The 18126-nt window shown below is 40.6% G+C and overlaps 2 protein-coding genes across 2 annotated transcripts in view; both read right to left on the reverse strand.

The window, feature by feature from the left end:
* Positions 1-18126, reverse strand: part of LOC114271160 (putative disease resistance RPP13-like protein 1) — a 131877-nt gene that overhangs the window by 92546 nt on the left and 21205 nt on the right. The window lies entirely within an intron of this gene.
* On the reverse strand, positions 10903-14728 carry LOC114289137 ((+)-neomenthol dehydrogenase-like). The gene is made up of 3 exons (XM_028232789.2): positions 13337-14728; positions 12836-12898; positions 10903-11751 (listed from the first exon to the last, which is right to left on the reverse strand). The coding sequence occupies exons 1-3, from the start codon at positions 13604-13606 to the stop codon at positions 11365-11367; spliced, it is 720 nt and encodes a 239-aa protein (XP_028088590.2). The 5' UTR covers positions 13607-14728; the 3' UTR covers positions 10903-11364.

Consider the following 18126-nt stretch of genomic DNA (forward strand, 5'->3'; position numbering starts at 1 on the left):
TCGGATCGCTGCATTGGAGAAGGCCCTGGCGGAAGAGAGGGCGAAACTGGCATCTGAGAGGGCGGCGTACCCCGACCTGTGCATGGCGGCGGTAGAGCAATTCAAGGGGTCTACTGACTTCCAGATGGCCATAGATGCCGCTATCGCCAGCAGCTTGGCGAAGGAGGGGAACGGGAGGGCTGGGCCGTCGGGAGTGGCCGCTGAAGGTAGAAGTGAAGAGGAAGTTATCTAGAGCTTCTAGCGGTTTGACTTCTACAAGCATAAAATGAGCGAGTTCTGGGATAGCGACTGGATGACCTTCAAGCATAAGGCGGAGGAGCTGTTCCCAGACGTCAATTTCAGCTTAGTAAAGGTAAGCCAAGACGATGTCGCCCAGACGCCCCTGGACGAAGGCATTGAAGAGGAGGATCTTGCCTCCAGTGAGGAGGAGTAAGCTATGCAGCTAAATGTAAAAATTGTGCTTTTGTAGTTTTGTTTTGTGTTTGTTTCTTTTTCTTCTTTTTTTTTGTTATGTGTAATATTTGTAGCGAATTGTATGTAACCATAAACTTGTAAATAAAACAACGAGTTTTCTTTTGTATTATTGTTGCCGTTAATTCTTTTGAGTTGTAAATTTGGAATAGTGAAAATGGCTTAGTAGAATTCAATGAAAATTGGGTGTGAAAGGAAGACTTTTGGAATAATGAAAATGGTTGGTAAATTGTGACGTAAATGGGCAACCAAGTTAACTTGTGAGAAAAGCATGAAGTAAAAAATGTCAAAGTTGGGCAGACATGAAAATGTTAAAAATGAGAGTTTGGCCTGTACAACTACTGAAAATGTTAAAAGTGTAGAAAATGTTAAGAAATGTTGTAATACGGACTTGAATTTTAACTAAGTATGGCAACCATAGGAAAGCTCTACTGGAGTTCTGACTAAGATTGGGAAAGCTCTACCATGGTGAAGTTTTAATTAACTCAGTCTGGCTGAACTCATCATGCTTAGTCTGACTGAGGCTTCAATTAACTCAGTCTGGCCGAGCTTTTCGTGCTCAGTCTGGCTGAGGCTTTAATTAACTTAGTTTGGCTGAGCCCTTCACGCTTAGTCTGGCTGAGGCTTTAATTAACTCAATCTGGCTGAGCCCTTCGCGCTCAGTCTGGCTGAGGCTTTAATTGACTCAGTCTGGCTGAGCCCTTCGTGCTCAGCCTGGCTGAGGCTTTAATTAACTCAGTCTAGCTGAGCTCTTCGTGCTCAATCTGGCTGAAGCTTTAATGGACTCAGTCTGGCTGAGCTCTTCATGCTCAGTCTGGCTGAGGCTTTAATTGACTTAGTCTGGCTAAGCTCTTCGGGCTCAGTCTGGCTGAGGCTTTAATTAATTCAGTCTGGCTGAGCCCTTCGCGCTCGGTCTGGCTGAGGCTTTAATTAACTCAGTTTGGCTGAACCCTTCGCGCTCAATCTGGTTGAGGCTTTAATTGACTCAGTCTGGCTAAGCTCTTCGTGCTCAGTCTGGCTGAGCTCTTCGTACTCAGTCTGGCTGAGGCTTTAATTAACTCAGTCTGGCTAAGCTCTTCGAGCATTGATTAACAAGTCGTTATTGAAACACAATACAGATAATGGAGATATAAAGTCATTTGCATTTAAGGCGTAGCCTATTGATCACAAGTTTACACCACGTATAGAAAGGACAAAAACGAACAAGCATGTAGATTGTCAAAAAGAACATACAACAATTGACCAATACAAAAGTAGGAGACGCCATTTTACTGAAAATAACGCTTGAAGTGCTCGACGTTCCATGGATGGAGGAGGTCTCTGCCTTCCATGTCTTGGAGTCGGTAGGTGCCTGGGCGAGGTCTGGCTTTCACGACGTAAGGCCCTTCCCATTTGGCTGCTAGCTTGCCCTCGGCGGCATTTTTGGTGGCAAGAGTCGCCTCACGCAAGACTAGGTCCCCAACTGCGAACTCCCACGGTCGAACTTTGCAGTCGTAGTGTGTTCTCATTTTTTGTTGATATGAGGCCCGTCTGACAGCAACTATCTCTCGGAGCTCTTCAATCAGGTCTAAGTCAGCCCGACGCAAGTCTTCGGTTAGTTCTGGATCTAGGTGCAGAACCCTCGGGGTTAGCAGGCCAATTTCCACTGGGATGACCGCCTCAACGCCGTATGTTAAGCGAAAGAGGGTCTCCCCGGTAAGGGTTCGAGCGGTAGTGCGATAGGCCCAGAGTATGTTTGGTAGTTCTTCAGCCCAGAGTCCCTTAGCGGCTTCCAACTTAGTTTTGATGATCTTCAAGAGAAAGCGGTTGGTGACCCCGACTTGCCCGTTGGCTTGGGGATGGCTTGGGGAAGAAAAGCACGGCTGAATGTAGAGTTCCGCACAAAATTTTTTGAACTTGGCATTGTCGAATTGCTTGCCGTTGTCTGAGACGATGGCTTGGGGGATTCCAAATCGGCATACAATCGACTGCCAGATAAATCTAGTTGTGTTCCGTTCGGTGATTGTGGCGAGGGGTTCCGCTTCCACCCATTTGGTGAAGTAATCAATGGCGACCACACGAACTTGGTTTGGCCCCTACCAGTGGCCAATGGACCAACTAAGTCGATGCCCCACTTGGCGAATGGGGTAGGGACTGCTGAGTGTAATTAGTTCTGTAGGCGGAGCAGGAGGGATGTTGGCAAAGCGTTGGCATTTATCGCGCTTAAGCACGAACTCAATGGCATCTTGGTTGAGTGTCATGTTCTGAACCCGCCCCTATAGGTTAAGGCCATAACCGACTAGTAATCATGAGATTACCTACGACCTCAAACCAAATCAGATGTAACTCGTCAGAGTAAAGGGGCCAAACGGAAGCAAAATTTAAAACTTTGTCCATAGAGCTATGCACATCAAAACAAACCATACATTATTCATGTTAATAACTCACAACAGAAAATATAGTAACATTAAGTTCTGTACAGACAGGATCATTCAATCTTAAGGCAGTCAAACAAAACTATATACAGACGTAGACCAAAGTCCTCGCCAACATGACAAAATAACATAGAATGGCAAAAGGACAAAGACGTGTCTCGTACGTGAGACGCAAAGGTTGACTCTTCAAAACCCTAGTGTTCCAACAGACTTCACTGAGGCTGGGTCTGGACCTCTCTTGGCTCACCTACAAACACATGAATGAGCGTGAGCGAAAGCCCAGTGAATAATATCAAATAAGGAAAATACATTGGAACAATATACATCAGACGGCCTTAGGCCCAATTCATGTTTCTATCTGGTATGTAAATAGATATAGATCAAGTGACCGTGGTTCCAAACACATCGGACGGCCTCGGGCCCAATTCATTTACGTCAAACTGGCCTTTGGCCTATTTATTCATGTCAGACTGGCCTCTAGCCCATTCATCTATGTCAAACTGGCCTCTGGCCCATTCATTTATGTCAAACTGGCCTCAGACCCATTCATTTATATCAGACTGGCCTCTGGCCCATTCATTTATGTCAAACTGGCCTCAGGCCCATTCATTTATTCGCATCAAACTGGCCTTTGGCCCATTCATTCATTTATTCGCATCAAACTGGCCTTTGGCCCATTCATTTATTCATGTCGAAACGGCCTCTGGCCCATTCATTCATTCGTGTCAAAACGGTCTTTGGCCCATTCATTCATGTCAAATGGCCTCTGGCTTATTCGTTTACATCAAACGTTTGTCCATAACTCAAACTAGCAAATTTATAAGGCATATAAGGAAATAAGCAACAGGACAAATGACAAGCTTCAAAATATCGATATTACTCACAGTGATTGGTTGGTTGGTTTTCCCTGGAGCTCGACCCTACACATTCCATGAACACAAAAGGGTCACAAACAATTCAATCCGTTCTAAATTCACATTTTCCTCTTTAGGCTTCATTCTTATCTCTTTAACTCAATTACAATGCTCAATGCATGCTTAAGAGTATTTAGAAGTGAAAGAGAACGGAAAATAAAACACAGAATGCATTTTCAAAATTTCATAAAACAGGTTCCCCGCTCGAGCGGACCCATGAGGTCTGCAAAAGTACTGGTTACGTCAAATTTACGCTCGAGCGTGAAGTTGGGCGCTCGAGCAAAAGGCCTCACTACATGGCTCCCCGCTCGAGCGTGAACTTCTCCGCTCGAGCGGGCACCATGTCTGCAAAATATACTGGGAGCCCAGATTTCACGCTCGAGTGGCGGATCCCTTGCCCGAGTGGACATCAAGATTCTGGATTTTCCAGCAATGTTTTTGAGCTCCAAATTAACATTTCAACCAATATTTCTTGCATATTATGGTTCAAATCTTACATAAACATATACTAACATGGTACCAACATCAAATTACATCATTTTGAAGCTCAATCCCATGATTCAAACACATGCATGTCTCAAATTATTTCAAATTCATTACTAACATACCAAATTCAAACATTCAAAGCTCCTACTCCCATGAATTGCACATGCATGTGACATACAACCCTCCTTTTTAACTCATATGATGAAAAAATGGTCAAATACATGGATTTCAACCAAAATTCAACATGGATTGCACACTTTATGCTCAAATATGGAAATTTATAGCAATTTCCTACATGCATGCATCTATTGACTTTAAATTCAACAAAATCAACTCAATTTCCGTATAATGAATTTAATCCATGTTCTTGACCATTGTTCAAACTTGAATTCACAAGATGGTAACTTAAAATTCATGAATTCACTTACCTAGAGGCTTAATTCTCCCAATCTATAGCAAAATCTTGTGTTTAACCCTCCAATCCTCACAAAATTGAGCCAAACACCCAACTCTCCTTCTTTCTTTCTCTCTAGCCGACCCTCTCCCTTTTTCTGGAGTTCTAAATCAGCCAAAATGAATCCAAAGAGAAGAATTGAGGGTGTAATGGCCATTATATTGCCCCACTAATTATATTATTTTAATATTGGATAATTAGGCACTTAATTAATCGTTCTGGATCTAATTATTTTGATCTAAATCAATTTTCAATTAAATTTCACCGTAGGCTCTAAAAATTATGCCAATTACAATGGCGTAATCAATTTCGAGTTCTGTGGCAGATAAGGCCTTCAATTTAATTTCCAAAACAAACAATCAAACAGATATTCCTACGGTGAACAGATAGAAATTCAAAACCACATATTTTCACATGATGGCACACAAAATCATATTAAACACATAATCATATTCATGTTAAGGACCAATTAGCACACTACAGAACAAGTATATTACGTTGAGAGTAGGCCAGAAGTAGCCGGTGCAGAGTATTTTATGGGCCAGTGACTCGACACCCGAATGATTGCCACATACACCCTCATGGACTTCCCTCATCGCATAGGTCGCTTGGGAAGGACTGAGGCACCTGAGGTATGGGCGTGAAAATCCTTGATTGTACAGGAGGCCGCTGATGAGGATGTAATAGGACGACTGGGCCCTGACTTTGGCGGCCTGCTGTTTGTCATCTGGTAACTTCTCACTTGTCAAAAATAGAAGGATATCCGCCGCCTATAGGATAGGTTCATTTTGGAGGAAGTGGACCTCTAACTAAGTTAGCAAAGTAGCTGGGTGGGCCAGATAGTCAAGACGAACGCCATGGCTGAGGTCTGACTGGTCAGCCGAGGCTAATTGGGCCATTTCATTTTCCTTGGAGTTTTCTGACCGAGGGATGTGTTTGATGTGGAAAGTGTTGAAAAGGCGAACAAGGAGGAGTGCAATATCCCTGTAGGCTCGTATTGTGTCTTCCTTAGCATCGAATTCTCCCGTGATCTATCCGACGATCAGTTGGGAATCACTGAACACTCGGATATGGCTCACACCAATGTCTCTGGCTAGGCAAAGACCTGCTATCAGGGCCTCATACTCGGCCTCGTTATTGTTTGCGTCAAACAGGAAGTGGAGAGCACACTTGAAATAACCACCCTCGAGGGCAGTGAGGATGAGACCAGTCCCACTACCTTTTTTGCGGGATGATCCATCGACATTGAGGGTCCAAGAGTGGGGATCTTCTGCCTCAGTGTTGAATTACTTGGATGGGGAGGCCATGGTTGGAGTGGGATTGGTGAATTCCAGGATAAAATCAGCGACAACCTGTCCTTTGATCGCTGTTTGAGGTTGGTAGGAGATTTCAAATTGGCTGAGCTCGACGGACCATTGCATAAGTCTGCCGGACAACTCTAGTTGTTGCATTATCTTCTTCAAAGGTTGGTCAGTGAGGACCACGATGGAGTGAGCTTGGAAGTAAGGTCGGAGTCGTCTTGAGGCTATGACCAAGGCCAGGGCCATTTTTTTCAGCAATGGGTAGTTCTGTTCTGCTATCCTAAGAGCCCGGCTAATGTAATAAACCGGACGTTGTACTGAGCCGTCCTCCCTGATGAGGGCCGCACTGACTGCGGTGCTCGATACGGCTAAGTAGAGAAAAAGGGGCTCACCCATGTGAGAGAGTAGAGGGGGTTGGCCATGCACTGCTTCAATTGTTAGAAGGCCTCTTCAGATTCAGTCGTCCACTCAAAAGTCTGCCAAAGGACTTTAAAAAAGGTGAGGCACTTGTCTGTTGCGCGGGAAATAAAACGGTTGAGGGCGACGACTCTGCCAGTAAGCCTTTGAACCTCTTTAACCGTTCTAGGTGACTGCATTTCTATTAGGGCCTTGATCTTTTTGGGGTTGGCCTCGATACCCTGTTGATTGACCATGAAACCCAAGAACTTCCCCGATCCTACGCCGAAGGTGCATTTCTCCGGATTGAGCTTCATTTGATACTTACGTAAGGTTCCGAAAGTCTCTCGCAGGTCTGCCAAATGATCAGACAAGAGTTTGCTTTTGACAACCATGTCATCGACGTAGACTTCTATGTTCCGACCTATTTCATAGTAAAAAACGGCATTGACCAACCGTTGGTAAGTGGCTCCGGCATTTTTCAACCCGAAGGGCATAACACGATAATGGTAAGTTCTTCTGTCTGTGATGAAGGAGGTGTGTTCCTGGTCAGCCGGGTGCATCAGAATTTGATTGTAGCTAGAGAAAGCGTCCATGAAACTGAGCATCTGGTGTTCGGCTGTGGCATCGACAAGCAAATCTATGCAGGGGAGGGAATAGCTATCTTTGGGGCAAGCCCGATTAAGGTCGGAGTAGTCGACGCAGAGTCGTCATTTACCATTATTTTTACGGACCAGGACCACATTGGATGACCATTTGGGGTAGTCTACGTTCTGGACAAACCGTGCCTCCAGCAGTTTGTCTACCTCGGAAGCAATAAGAGCATTACGCTCTGGGTGAAAGATACGCTGCTTCTGGCGGAAGGGTCGGAAATGAGGCTCGATACTGAGACGATGAGTGATGAAGGAGGGATCGATACCCGGCATGTTGGAATGGGTCTAGGCAAACACATCATTATGCTCGGTCAGGAGGGTTGTAAGGTCAGCCTTGGCTTGGGGGGATAGTTGGCTGCCGATCTTGGCTGTTTTTGTTGGGTTGGTGGGGTCGATGAGGACTTCAACAAGTTCTTCCACTAGTTCCTCTCTGACTAACTCATCTTCGTCTCTGACGCCGAGTCCTTCAATGATCATAGTCTCCTTCAGCTTGACCTCTTTGAGTGAAGCGACATAGCATTCTCTGACCACAGTCTGCTCCCCCCTCACGGTGCCGACTCCAAGGTCGGTAGGGAATTTCATGGCCAAATGGTACGTAGAAGTGATAACTTGACCTCTTTTAAGGGCAGTGCGGCTGAGGATGATGTTATAAGCAGAAGGACAGTTGACGACAAGAAAAGTGAGCAACTTAGTGGTTTGCCATGGGTATTCTCTGATGGTGATAGGAAGATCGATGGAGCCTATGGAGGTCACCCGATCTCTAGTGAAGCTGACCAGTGGGGTTTGGAGAGGGGACAAACTTTCTTCCTCGACCTTGAGCTGGCGATAAGTGTTTAGGAAGATGATGTCTAAAGAGCTATCGTTGTTGACAAGCACCCGTCTGACTTTTTAATTGGAGAGGAGAATAGAGATGACGAGGGGGTCATTATGGGGGTAACGGATGCCTGTGCAGTCAGCCTATGTAAGGGTGATGGGCTCCATCCACTACTTGGGGTGTTTGAAGGGGCGGTCCAATGTCGCGACCTCTTTATTGGAGCCCTGCATGATTTTTCTAAGTTCTGCTCGTTGGGCCAAACGGGATGGTCCTCCACATGCTAGCCTGCCAGCAATAACTCTGATCTCTCCAACCAGGGGGGCAGGGTTGCCTTGTGCTTAGGGTTGCTGCGGGGACCGATCATTGCCTTGGTTAGGTTGTGCGAGTTGTCAAGGAGGGGTGTGTCGGTGGTTGTTTCTGGTAGGTTCGGTCCTTGGCCGTTGCTGAGGGCGGGCCGCCGTGAACCGACTGAGACGCCCCTGGCGTATCAAGCTCTCGACCTGGTTTTTAATGTTAACACGTTTCTCAGTATTGTGGCCGTGGTCCTGATGGAAACGGCAGTATTTGGACTGGTCTTGTCGGTTAGAAGGAGACCGCGATGGTTGTGGCCATTTTAGGGGATAATGTCGTTGGATCTGGTTACAAGACTTGTTCCATGGGGAAATTGAGGGGGGTGTACCATTCAAACCGGTCGGGCGGTCTGGTAGGTGCCGACCGGTCGGCTCGAGCAGGTCAATCAGTATACTGAGGTGTTTGCTATATGTACTGGGTGGTTCTGGTTTCAGAATCCTTTCTCTTCTCTCTGGGATAGGATTTTTGGTTGTGGAATCTTGTCGAGCGGCTAGGGAATCTTCGGCATTCATGTATTTTTGGGCTTTGGAAAGGAGGGTTGCCATAGAGGTTGGAGGGTTTTGGAGAGGGAGAAAAGGAAATCAGATGATCGTAGATCGACCATGAAAGCCGTGAGAATGACCTTGTCATCGTTTTCCGCCAAGTGCAAGGCTTCGGTGTTGAAACGGGTGATGAAGCTGCGCAGCGACTCCCCCTCCGTCTGACAGATGTTGAGGAGTTGGGTTGCCGGACGCCGTTGGCGCTAGGCACCAATGAAGTGGCTGAGAAATGAGTCACTTAGATGCTGAAAAGTAGAGATAAAGTCTGTCGGCAGCTGACTAAACCACAGTCGAGCCGACCCTTTAAGCGTTACGGGGAAAGCTCGACACATGATCTCATCAAGGAATACATGGAGGACCATGAGGGTCCTGTAAGTCTCCAAGTGGTCGACTGGGTCCGTTGTACCATCGAAAGAGTCGATCAAGGGCATTTTGAACTTAGAAGGTAGGGGTTTGTCCTTGATGGAGGCAACGAATGGTGAGTTGGCTGTGGTAGAGGGTTTATTCTGCATGTTCTACATGACTCCTTGAAGCTGGAGTTTCATGACTCGGAGTTCTGCATCCCAAAGAGGAGCGTTGTCACCACCGGAATGAAATGGAAGCTAGACGCTACTGGCCTCTCCCTCGGGGACAGGTGCTTGGACCGATGGATGTGGGGCCCGAGGTGGCAGGTTCATATCTTGGGGAAGGGGTCGCAAGCCCTCCAAGTTGGATGGATGGGATTGTTGGATGAGGTGGCTCGGGGCTTATTCTCGGTTGGGTGGGATATCTTGAGGTGGTGGAGGAGGCATAGGAAGGTCTCTTTGAAGCAAAGCACTGATCAGGGCTTGGTTTTGTTTGGCTAAGGTTAATGCTGTTGGCGAGTTCTGTGAAATACGACGGTGGGTTGTTTGGGTTAGGAGGGTCGGCTTGGGGGTCGGCAACGTTGTGTTGGGAAGCCATGGATCTAGTTGTGACCGTCCACCTTGGTGGGTGGCAAGTAGGGATTATCGGGAATGGGTCTCCGGCGACAATGAGCACAGTTGCCACATGGAGCGAAAAGGTTCCCACAGACGGCGCCAACTGATGATACTACGTGCTCCAGATGGAACGAGTCAGATTGATCCACTCTTCCAAAACCGTTCCCCAAGTGTTGAGCCCACAGAGAAACCCGCACAAGAGTTCAACGGGGAACGGGGAGTTCCCCAGTGAACCCTCCGACGAGCAAGTTAAAGAAGTGAGAGTGATGGAATGTAGAGATAGGGTGGTAATAGAGAACTTAACCTTTTCTTTGTCTTAGAAGCCTGTTTATATCCTTTGCTCATCATTTCCTTGTCCACTCCGAGCTGTCATGTTGGCCAAAAGTCTATGTTCTAGCTTGCCTTGTTCGTGGTGAGGTTGTTCTGTTCCGACGTGAAGGGTTATCGTAATAAATGCTGCAGGGAAACTCATTACTGGCAGATGTGTGGTGCAATAACTCTGCAGGATCTTTGTCTGCTGATGTGGCTGGTTCTTCACTTGACAAGTATTTAGATGTCATTGGTGCTTGGTGTAACGTTGGGTTCCAAGAATGTTGGGCTTTAGTACTTGAATCGTGGATTGGGCCTTAAGTGGTGGCCCATATCCTTTATGGGTCCACCCATGTCAACATTTATTTACAAAAATGACATTGACATATCATTATTGTAGCGTTTTTGGTACTCAAAAAGACTAAGCAGTTGTCAATCTCCGTGTGTTTCGGTATTTTTTTTTTTATTTTTAGTTTTAGTTATGACCTTGTAATTAGACTTCTTTTTGGGAGAAAAACATGCCAGAAGGTCCATCCTGAGGCTATAGAGCCAGTCTCACAGGACTTGAAGCACCTTCTTCAACAGTCAAGAGACTGGTACGACAGTTAGTTTTGACATAGTGTCACACACCAGCTGTGCGGAAGCCTTGTCAAGAGATAAGTAAGTGTGTGTGGTGCTAGTTAACTCTCTTCACTAGCCTGCCAGTAGAGCTCAAAGCGTTTGCAAAGACAAGCAACCACAATATAAGTTAGTTTATGAGCCATTAGGTTGGAGACAAGCCACAAATTAGCAAGCAACAAGCTAAATTTAAAGCAAGCAACACTAGAAAAGCTTTGCACAATTTAAAGGTGAAATGAACTTTTCATTGATCAAAAGAAGGCATTACAATAGTTGAACAATGTACCAAAAGTGCTACAAGAGTTGCCTTACCATTGGTTAGGTTGGGGTACTTCAAAGGCACAAGTGGTTTGGTTCAACACTTGGGTACCCCCTCCTTAATATAACTTGTTAAGCCTTTTCCTAGCCAGCAAGAGGAAACATCTATTATGTTTAAGGAGTCATAATAGATTTCTAAAAATTCTACAAAAAGAGAAAAATTACAAGACATGGTCCCAAAACACCTTTAATACTAAGGTATTTACATAAAAATTTACAAGGCAAAAAGACTACATTTGACCCTCCAAAATGTGCTTCAAAGTTGCTGCTGGACTGGCAAGGCTGTGGCCTTGCTGTTGGCTGTTGGCTGCTGCCACTGCTGCTGGACGTTGGCTGCTGCTGCTGTTGGCTGTTGGCATGGGCTGCTTCATGGCATGCCGTGGGCTATCTTGCACCATGCCTTGGGCCTTGGCTTGCGCTTGCACCAACTTCTTGGGCATGTTTTTGGCTCTCCAAAGGGCCCAAATGAGTGTAGCATCAAGGTGTTGACCCTTGGATGAGCGCACCTTGACACATAGCAAGGCCAGACATAGTTAATCATTGAGAATGGATGTGTCTTCGCTAGTATCCTCATGTAGGCATTCATGGCAGCTTTCGATAAGATGTATGCTGAGAGATAAGTAGGCCCGTTCTTGGCTTCTAATTGATCTTCTTTGAAATCTTTCATGAACTCAGTCAGTATCTCATCCACTTTGTCTTCACTGAGGTTTTCTGCATCACTTGGAAGTCCTACATCCCATTCACCGGATACATACTGAAACAAAAACAGCATGAAATCAGAATGTTGAGTTCGGGTATTTCTTACAATGATTCAAATCTATGAAAAAAAAAAAAAAAAACAAAAACTATCTAGAATGCACTAGATGTCATAGTCTACAAAATCCCTCTACTTTTTGTCATAATTTAAAAATAAAAAATCCACATAATCAAAGGAATTATGTTTCCTTAAATTCTCCATTGGAAATCATTTTCCAAGAAAGCTCTGTTTGATTGTGTTTTTGTTTTCTTTGTTTATGATTTTATTTGGTTTTTCATTTTTCTGGAAAATCTAAAACAATGAAAAGTTCGAAAACACCCAAAGTTTTCATTTTTACACGAAAACAGTTTTCGAAAATTTGAAAACAACTTTACGGTATTTCCCAAACAGTGGTTTGTTTAAAAATAAAAAATAAAAAAATAATCGGCAAAAAAGTTAACCAAACAAGTCTTGCAATTGGTTCTTATTGTCCGAAAGCCAACAATTTACAAAAATTTTGTTGGTTTGGCTCAAGTTGTTAACTGTGCATCGATTTGGAAAAAAATTCAATACAATAATAATAATATAATAATAACAAGAGCGTTGCTGTTTAAGATAAAAAAATTAGACTCAATTTTCAAGTCTAGTGATGTGGCAATCAATTAGGATATTAAAGGCAACACTTTCTCTCATGTCTTCTCTAATCATCAACCAATCACACACTTACACATCATTGGACTTAGAAAATGGGTCTAGAAAGTGGGCTTGTATATCATTTTCCTAATAATAATAAAATTAGATTCATATCAGCTTACAATTATCATACTTGGTTTTATTTCTTATCAGAGTTTTGGCTACTTATTGTACAGTTTTAAGATTGTAACCAAACTTTGGAAAAAGTTTCCTACGAATTTTCTAAAAAATGTAAATATTTTCTATAGAAACAAACAGAGCTTATAGTTTGACAGCTTCGATAATTTTGTACCTGTAGCTTCCCAGCAGTGGAGGAAACGTTAACGATCCTTGGTGAATCAAATAAAAGGAGGAGAGGAAGAAGTACTTGAATAAAAGGAAGAAGAAGAAGAAGATATTGAAGACCTACCCCTGCTGAAGCCTTAAGAGCTTCAGTATCAACTGTGATCGCACCAATTGCTGCATTGTTCACCTGCAAATTCCAATTTTTATTTAGTTACCCAAAATCAGCAATGATATATACAAATGACAAGTAATTGGATCCGATCAGAGTCTATGCCTCAAGAAATTTCCACATGATTTACTTCAAAAATGTCAAGAATCATAAAATGGTTACAGAGCGCATGGACTGCACAGAACAATCTGAACTAGGACTTTTCATACAAATTTGTGAAATCTGATTTTTATTTATTTATTTATTAAAGGACATTGGCAATACAATCAAGAAACACAGAGTTCAACCCAAAATACAAAATTCTTCCTAAAGTGACTAATTTGATAGAGATGCTCCAAGCTGTAGCCAAAATACAAGTATAAAGTAAAAAATATATATATATATATCTGTATTGTTAATATAGCATGATGAATTGATAAGAGTTTAAAGATAAGAAGAATTGTGTCTTTGTCATACCAAGATATCAAGCCTTCCAAATTGTGTTTTGATGAAATCCGCAAGTGAAGCAATTGTAGATGGGTCCAACACATCAAGCTGATGAAAGACCACAAGATCAGAGAGACCATTCTCTTTGAGTTTTTCAAGAGCTTCAATACCCTTTTTCTCATCTCTTGCAGTTAGCACCATCATCACCCCATTTGAAGCTAACTGTCTGCATATTTCCAATAGTATCCCTCTGTTTGCTCCTGTCACAACTGCATATCTACAACACATATTTACATACATATTACACTAGCAGTGGATGCAAATGTGATGCGTTTGCAATTGTGCATCTGAACTTTTGATCGGTTTAATGAATGATGATTGAATTTAAAAACCGTTTAGCAATTATAGGATGTAAAGTTTTAACAGAAAACAATTTTATGGGTATTTTGGGAAAACAAAGAAAGTGACAAAACTTCTGAGTTGTGTACTTTATTGCGTGTAATTCTACCATATTTGAAACCTTAGTTTGCTGCATATAGAGAGAGATATGGTGCAAAGATTACAAGCTGAAGTAGTTACAAGACGATTTAACCGCTAGATTTTTCCAATTCCTCGCAATTAGTGATAACATGAGTATTTAAATTTTTTTAAAAAAAATATTTGTGATTTTTTTGGAATACAAAAAAAGCATTACATAATTTTCATTTTTTAGCTCCCATCAACTTAAATGTTCACAGTATAATATTAAATAGATATACGTAAATTTGAGCTTTTAATTTTTAACAATTTGTAAGAGAAATAAGAAAATTGAAAATTGCACATACAACAATGAGACTCGAATTTGAACATCATTAAAGGGCACCCCAACCCTTGGTCTCATACAAAATTGGGCTTGAGCATGCCATAAAAAAATAAAAATAAAAATAAAAAGTAGATGACAGTAAAAATTCAAATATATGAAAGATACCAGCCAAATGGGTCAGGGCCTATGACTCTTATATGTAAAGTCGATTCAAATTTTAATGATATATTAATAGGTAAACGTTTCACTCCCTATTCCTCTTGAGGTTAGTCTAGGGCTACGGTCTAATAATTATCTGATATATGTAAGATGAGGGACTACATGTATCTAAATATTAGCGAGGATGAAACCTCAAACACCTTTCATGAGCAATACATATGTCTAATCTATATCAAGATCAAAGTTGAGAGAAATTTTAGTAAGAGAGATATATAATTGATAAAGCAGGTTCTTTGGGAATTTAAAAAAAAAAAAAGAAAGAAAAGAAAAGAAGAGAAGAGTATGATAGTGATTAAAAAGAGAAGAAATGGGTTTGAATGTGTGTGTGTGTGTGTGTGTGAGAGAGAGAGAGAGAGAGAGAGAGAGAGAGAGAGATGGGTTTTCAGTTTCGGTTTTCAGTTGGGAAAGGAATCTACTTCGGAAATTTGCGAGGGAAGTTGGGGAGGGTAAAGAGACAAATAAGAAAAGACGTTGTAGTGCCCTAGAAAATGAACCCAAAGCACACCCAAAAAAACAAATAATAACACTAATAATAATAATAATTAAAAAAATAGAGTAGAGATATTGACACAAAACATATGTGTAGAAATTTGTGTGGTCCTAACATGAAAAGGGATCATACAGGGCTATTTTGGCAATATGTTCAACTGTCAAAATGTCACTACAAAAAGTCTAACTCTTACTTTCTTACATATCTTTTTGTAAAAAAATCAAAAATTCAACTAAAATAATCAGTTCACCCTATAGTTAGGTGGTGTTTGTTTCTCTTGATTAGGAGAATTGAACTAAAAATATAGGATAAAATACACTTGTAGTTCAAATATATATCTATATATATTTTTATATATCAGTTTGGTCCTTATAGTTTTAATTATATCAATTTTATCTTAGTTTTTCATATTGTGTCAATTTAATTTAATTAATAATATCTTTTTAGAAATTAGGCTGGAATTGAAGGGGAAAATAGCCCACTAATTCTCTTCAAAATGATTGAATTCGAGGGGTTGATGCCCATTTTAAAAAGATCCATTTCCTTTAGGATGGACTATTTTTATCCTTGATTTTTGTTTAATTCTTAATTGATGTTATCAATTTGATTAAATATTTATAATTGAAAAAATAATTGTTTAGCGTGACCCATATATTTAAAATTAATCGACTTGTTTGGTTGAGTTTTAAAAATGTTAGTACGTTTTTTTATAAAAAAAAAAAAAAAACTACAATCTAGTTTGGTAAATATATATACTTATCATTTTCATACAATTTTCTCTTTTTGGGGAAAAATAATTTTGAAAATTTTGAAAATAATTTTTGATGTTTCTTTTTGTTAAACTAATTTTTAGTTTTTTAAAAAGAAAATTTTTTTTATAAAAAACTCAGCAAAACAAGGTGAATATGACCATTCAGTAAAATATTCCTGTGATATATATAGCATTGTCCAAACTGTAATCCTTAACAATATTAATCTTAATGCAAAGTTGAAAAAAAGGGCTACTTGTTACCACCAGGAAACAAATTAAATAACAAATGAAAACAGCTCCAAAGATTTGAAAATCTTCGTCAGTAGGACCACACACAATTCAATCATTGTTGGAAAATAATGATTTTTCGATAACTTTAATTCAAAATTAAAGTAGGACTCAATCACTGATTAAGGTGGGTCTATGTGATTTTGTATTCTCTCAAGTGAGAAGATTACAATATAAAAATGATGGGCCGAAACCATTGAATTGTGAATGAGAATTGTCTCATAAGGTGGGTATCAATAAAAGTTGGGCCTGGACCTAGGCTTGGAATTGGACTTAGTTTTAGTCTTGGTCTGGACTAGCCTAGGCTTGTGTATGTGCATGTGTTGGACTTGTCTTAGGCATGGGCTAGATTGTACTATGTTGGACTGGACTGGGCTTGTCTTGTGCATATGTTTAGACTAGGTTTGGATCGGGTTGTGACCCAACACCCATATCCATTTTGCGACCTATCTAGTTGGATTATTTAAATAGCATTATATATATATATATATTTGTTTATTTATTCAACCTTTGTAACTCTCATCTTTTGATGATAGAGTTGGTGATCATATTATGCACATGAGAGTTTTGCACCTTTGTAACTTTAGCTCTAACGGCTAGAGTTGATGGCCATTGATACTAGGTTTTATGGTAGCCTTCATGGCTAAGACTCATTCCCTACAAGTATAAAAAGGGCCTTTCCCCTTCAACTTAAAAAAAGAGTTTTTGAGAGATTTTTGATGGAAAATGGAAATGGTGCTTTGAGATAAAAAAGTTGGAGATGATTTTTTACACCAAGAAAAATTTTCCTATCTTCTTTTGTTAGCCCTTTCTTTGATTCCCGTTAGAGACAGTGCATCCATTGTCAAGTTCCCTAAAACTAATCAGAAAGTGCTTCTGCCTTAGCTGGTTTCGACCGTCGTATCCTAGAAGACAGACGTCAGCGTACCTCTAGCATCCATCGAGAGACGGTGAATTTGTTTTAAGGAAATTATCTAGTGCGGGTTTCGATTTGCTTCTTTTCTTATCATTTGTTCTTAAATTTTTCAATACTTAGTTTATAAAGATGAGTTCTAATCTTTAGTTATCCATGTTAATAATTTATTTAATTAGTAATGTAATCTAATTCATTTATGTAATTTTAGTTGCGTAGTTTATTCTTTAAATAAAATAAAAATAAAAAATTATTTTGTCATTTCTATGTAATTTATTTTATATATTTTTCTTGTGTTGTTATGGAAAAATACCAACAATCATTTCAGTATTTAAGACTATATTGAGATAGTTCTCACTATCTTGCTATTATTTTTCATTTTGTTAAGCATGACTCGTCAAATTAAATATGATCTATATGTAACATTACTGTTTTTTTGTTTGTTTTTGTTTTTTTAAAATTTCATGTTGATTTCATTGTCCTATATATGTGTATATATATATATAGATGTATTATATTAAAGATGTAACCGCGTATGGCCCTCCATGCAATAGTTGAGATGCGATCGAATCATAAATTATACAATCTTATAGAACCTATCAAATAGAACCTGCTGCAACTTTCAGGTCATCCATAATTAACAATTTATATTTGAAGTCAGAAAAATGATTTGTTTCTTTTTAAAATTCAAATTGAAAAAAATCAACTTATTTAACTTGGATTGAGCAATGCTATAATGGGTTCATCCCACTATTCAACTCAAGCTTAAATTGCCAGTCGATTCGTCAGTTGGCAAGTAGGTAGATTTAGGCAGATCAAAACAAGTTATGCAATAAAATAACTTAAACCAAACTCGCTCATTTAATGAACAAGTTTAAACAAGTTGAATTAAATTCGATACATATTAAATAAATCAACCCAACCAACCCATCCACTTTGTTGAACTATTTTTTCTAATTGAGATGGTGGAGTGGGTGGTGATCATGATGGTTGCTGTGGATAGTGTGGAGGAGATGGTGATGGAGTGGCTGCAAATAGAGGTGGTGGTGGAGTAGGTTGTTCAACTCATTTAAACTCATTTATATACTTAAACAAGTATAAACTGATTTTTAATTGATGTAAGTGGATGGGTTCATAGCTTCAAATTGAGTTTGTGACCTCTAGTTTCAGGTGAGATTTCGGCTAAAAAATCAGTCTCTTGAGCTTAACACCTTTTTCACATTTACAATTCATTTAGAGGTCCTGCAAAGATAAATCTTTTTAAGATTAAGCTATCAATCCCACAACATGATCAATAGTTCAGTCTCTCCTTTCTGTTCTTTTTCCTAATCGTCACAAAATATATTTAGGTTGAAAT

The sequence above is a fragment of the Camellia sinensis genome, chromosome 2, assembly GCF_055761805.1.
Source record: "Camellia sinensis isolate YWXY chromosome 2, ASM5576180v1, whole genome shotgun sequence".
Lineage (NCBI taxonomy): Eukaryota > Viridiplantae > Streptophyta > Magnoliopsida > Ericales > Theaceae > Camellia > Camellia sinensis.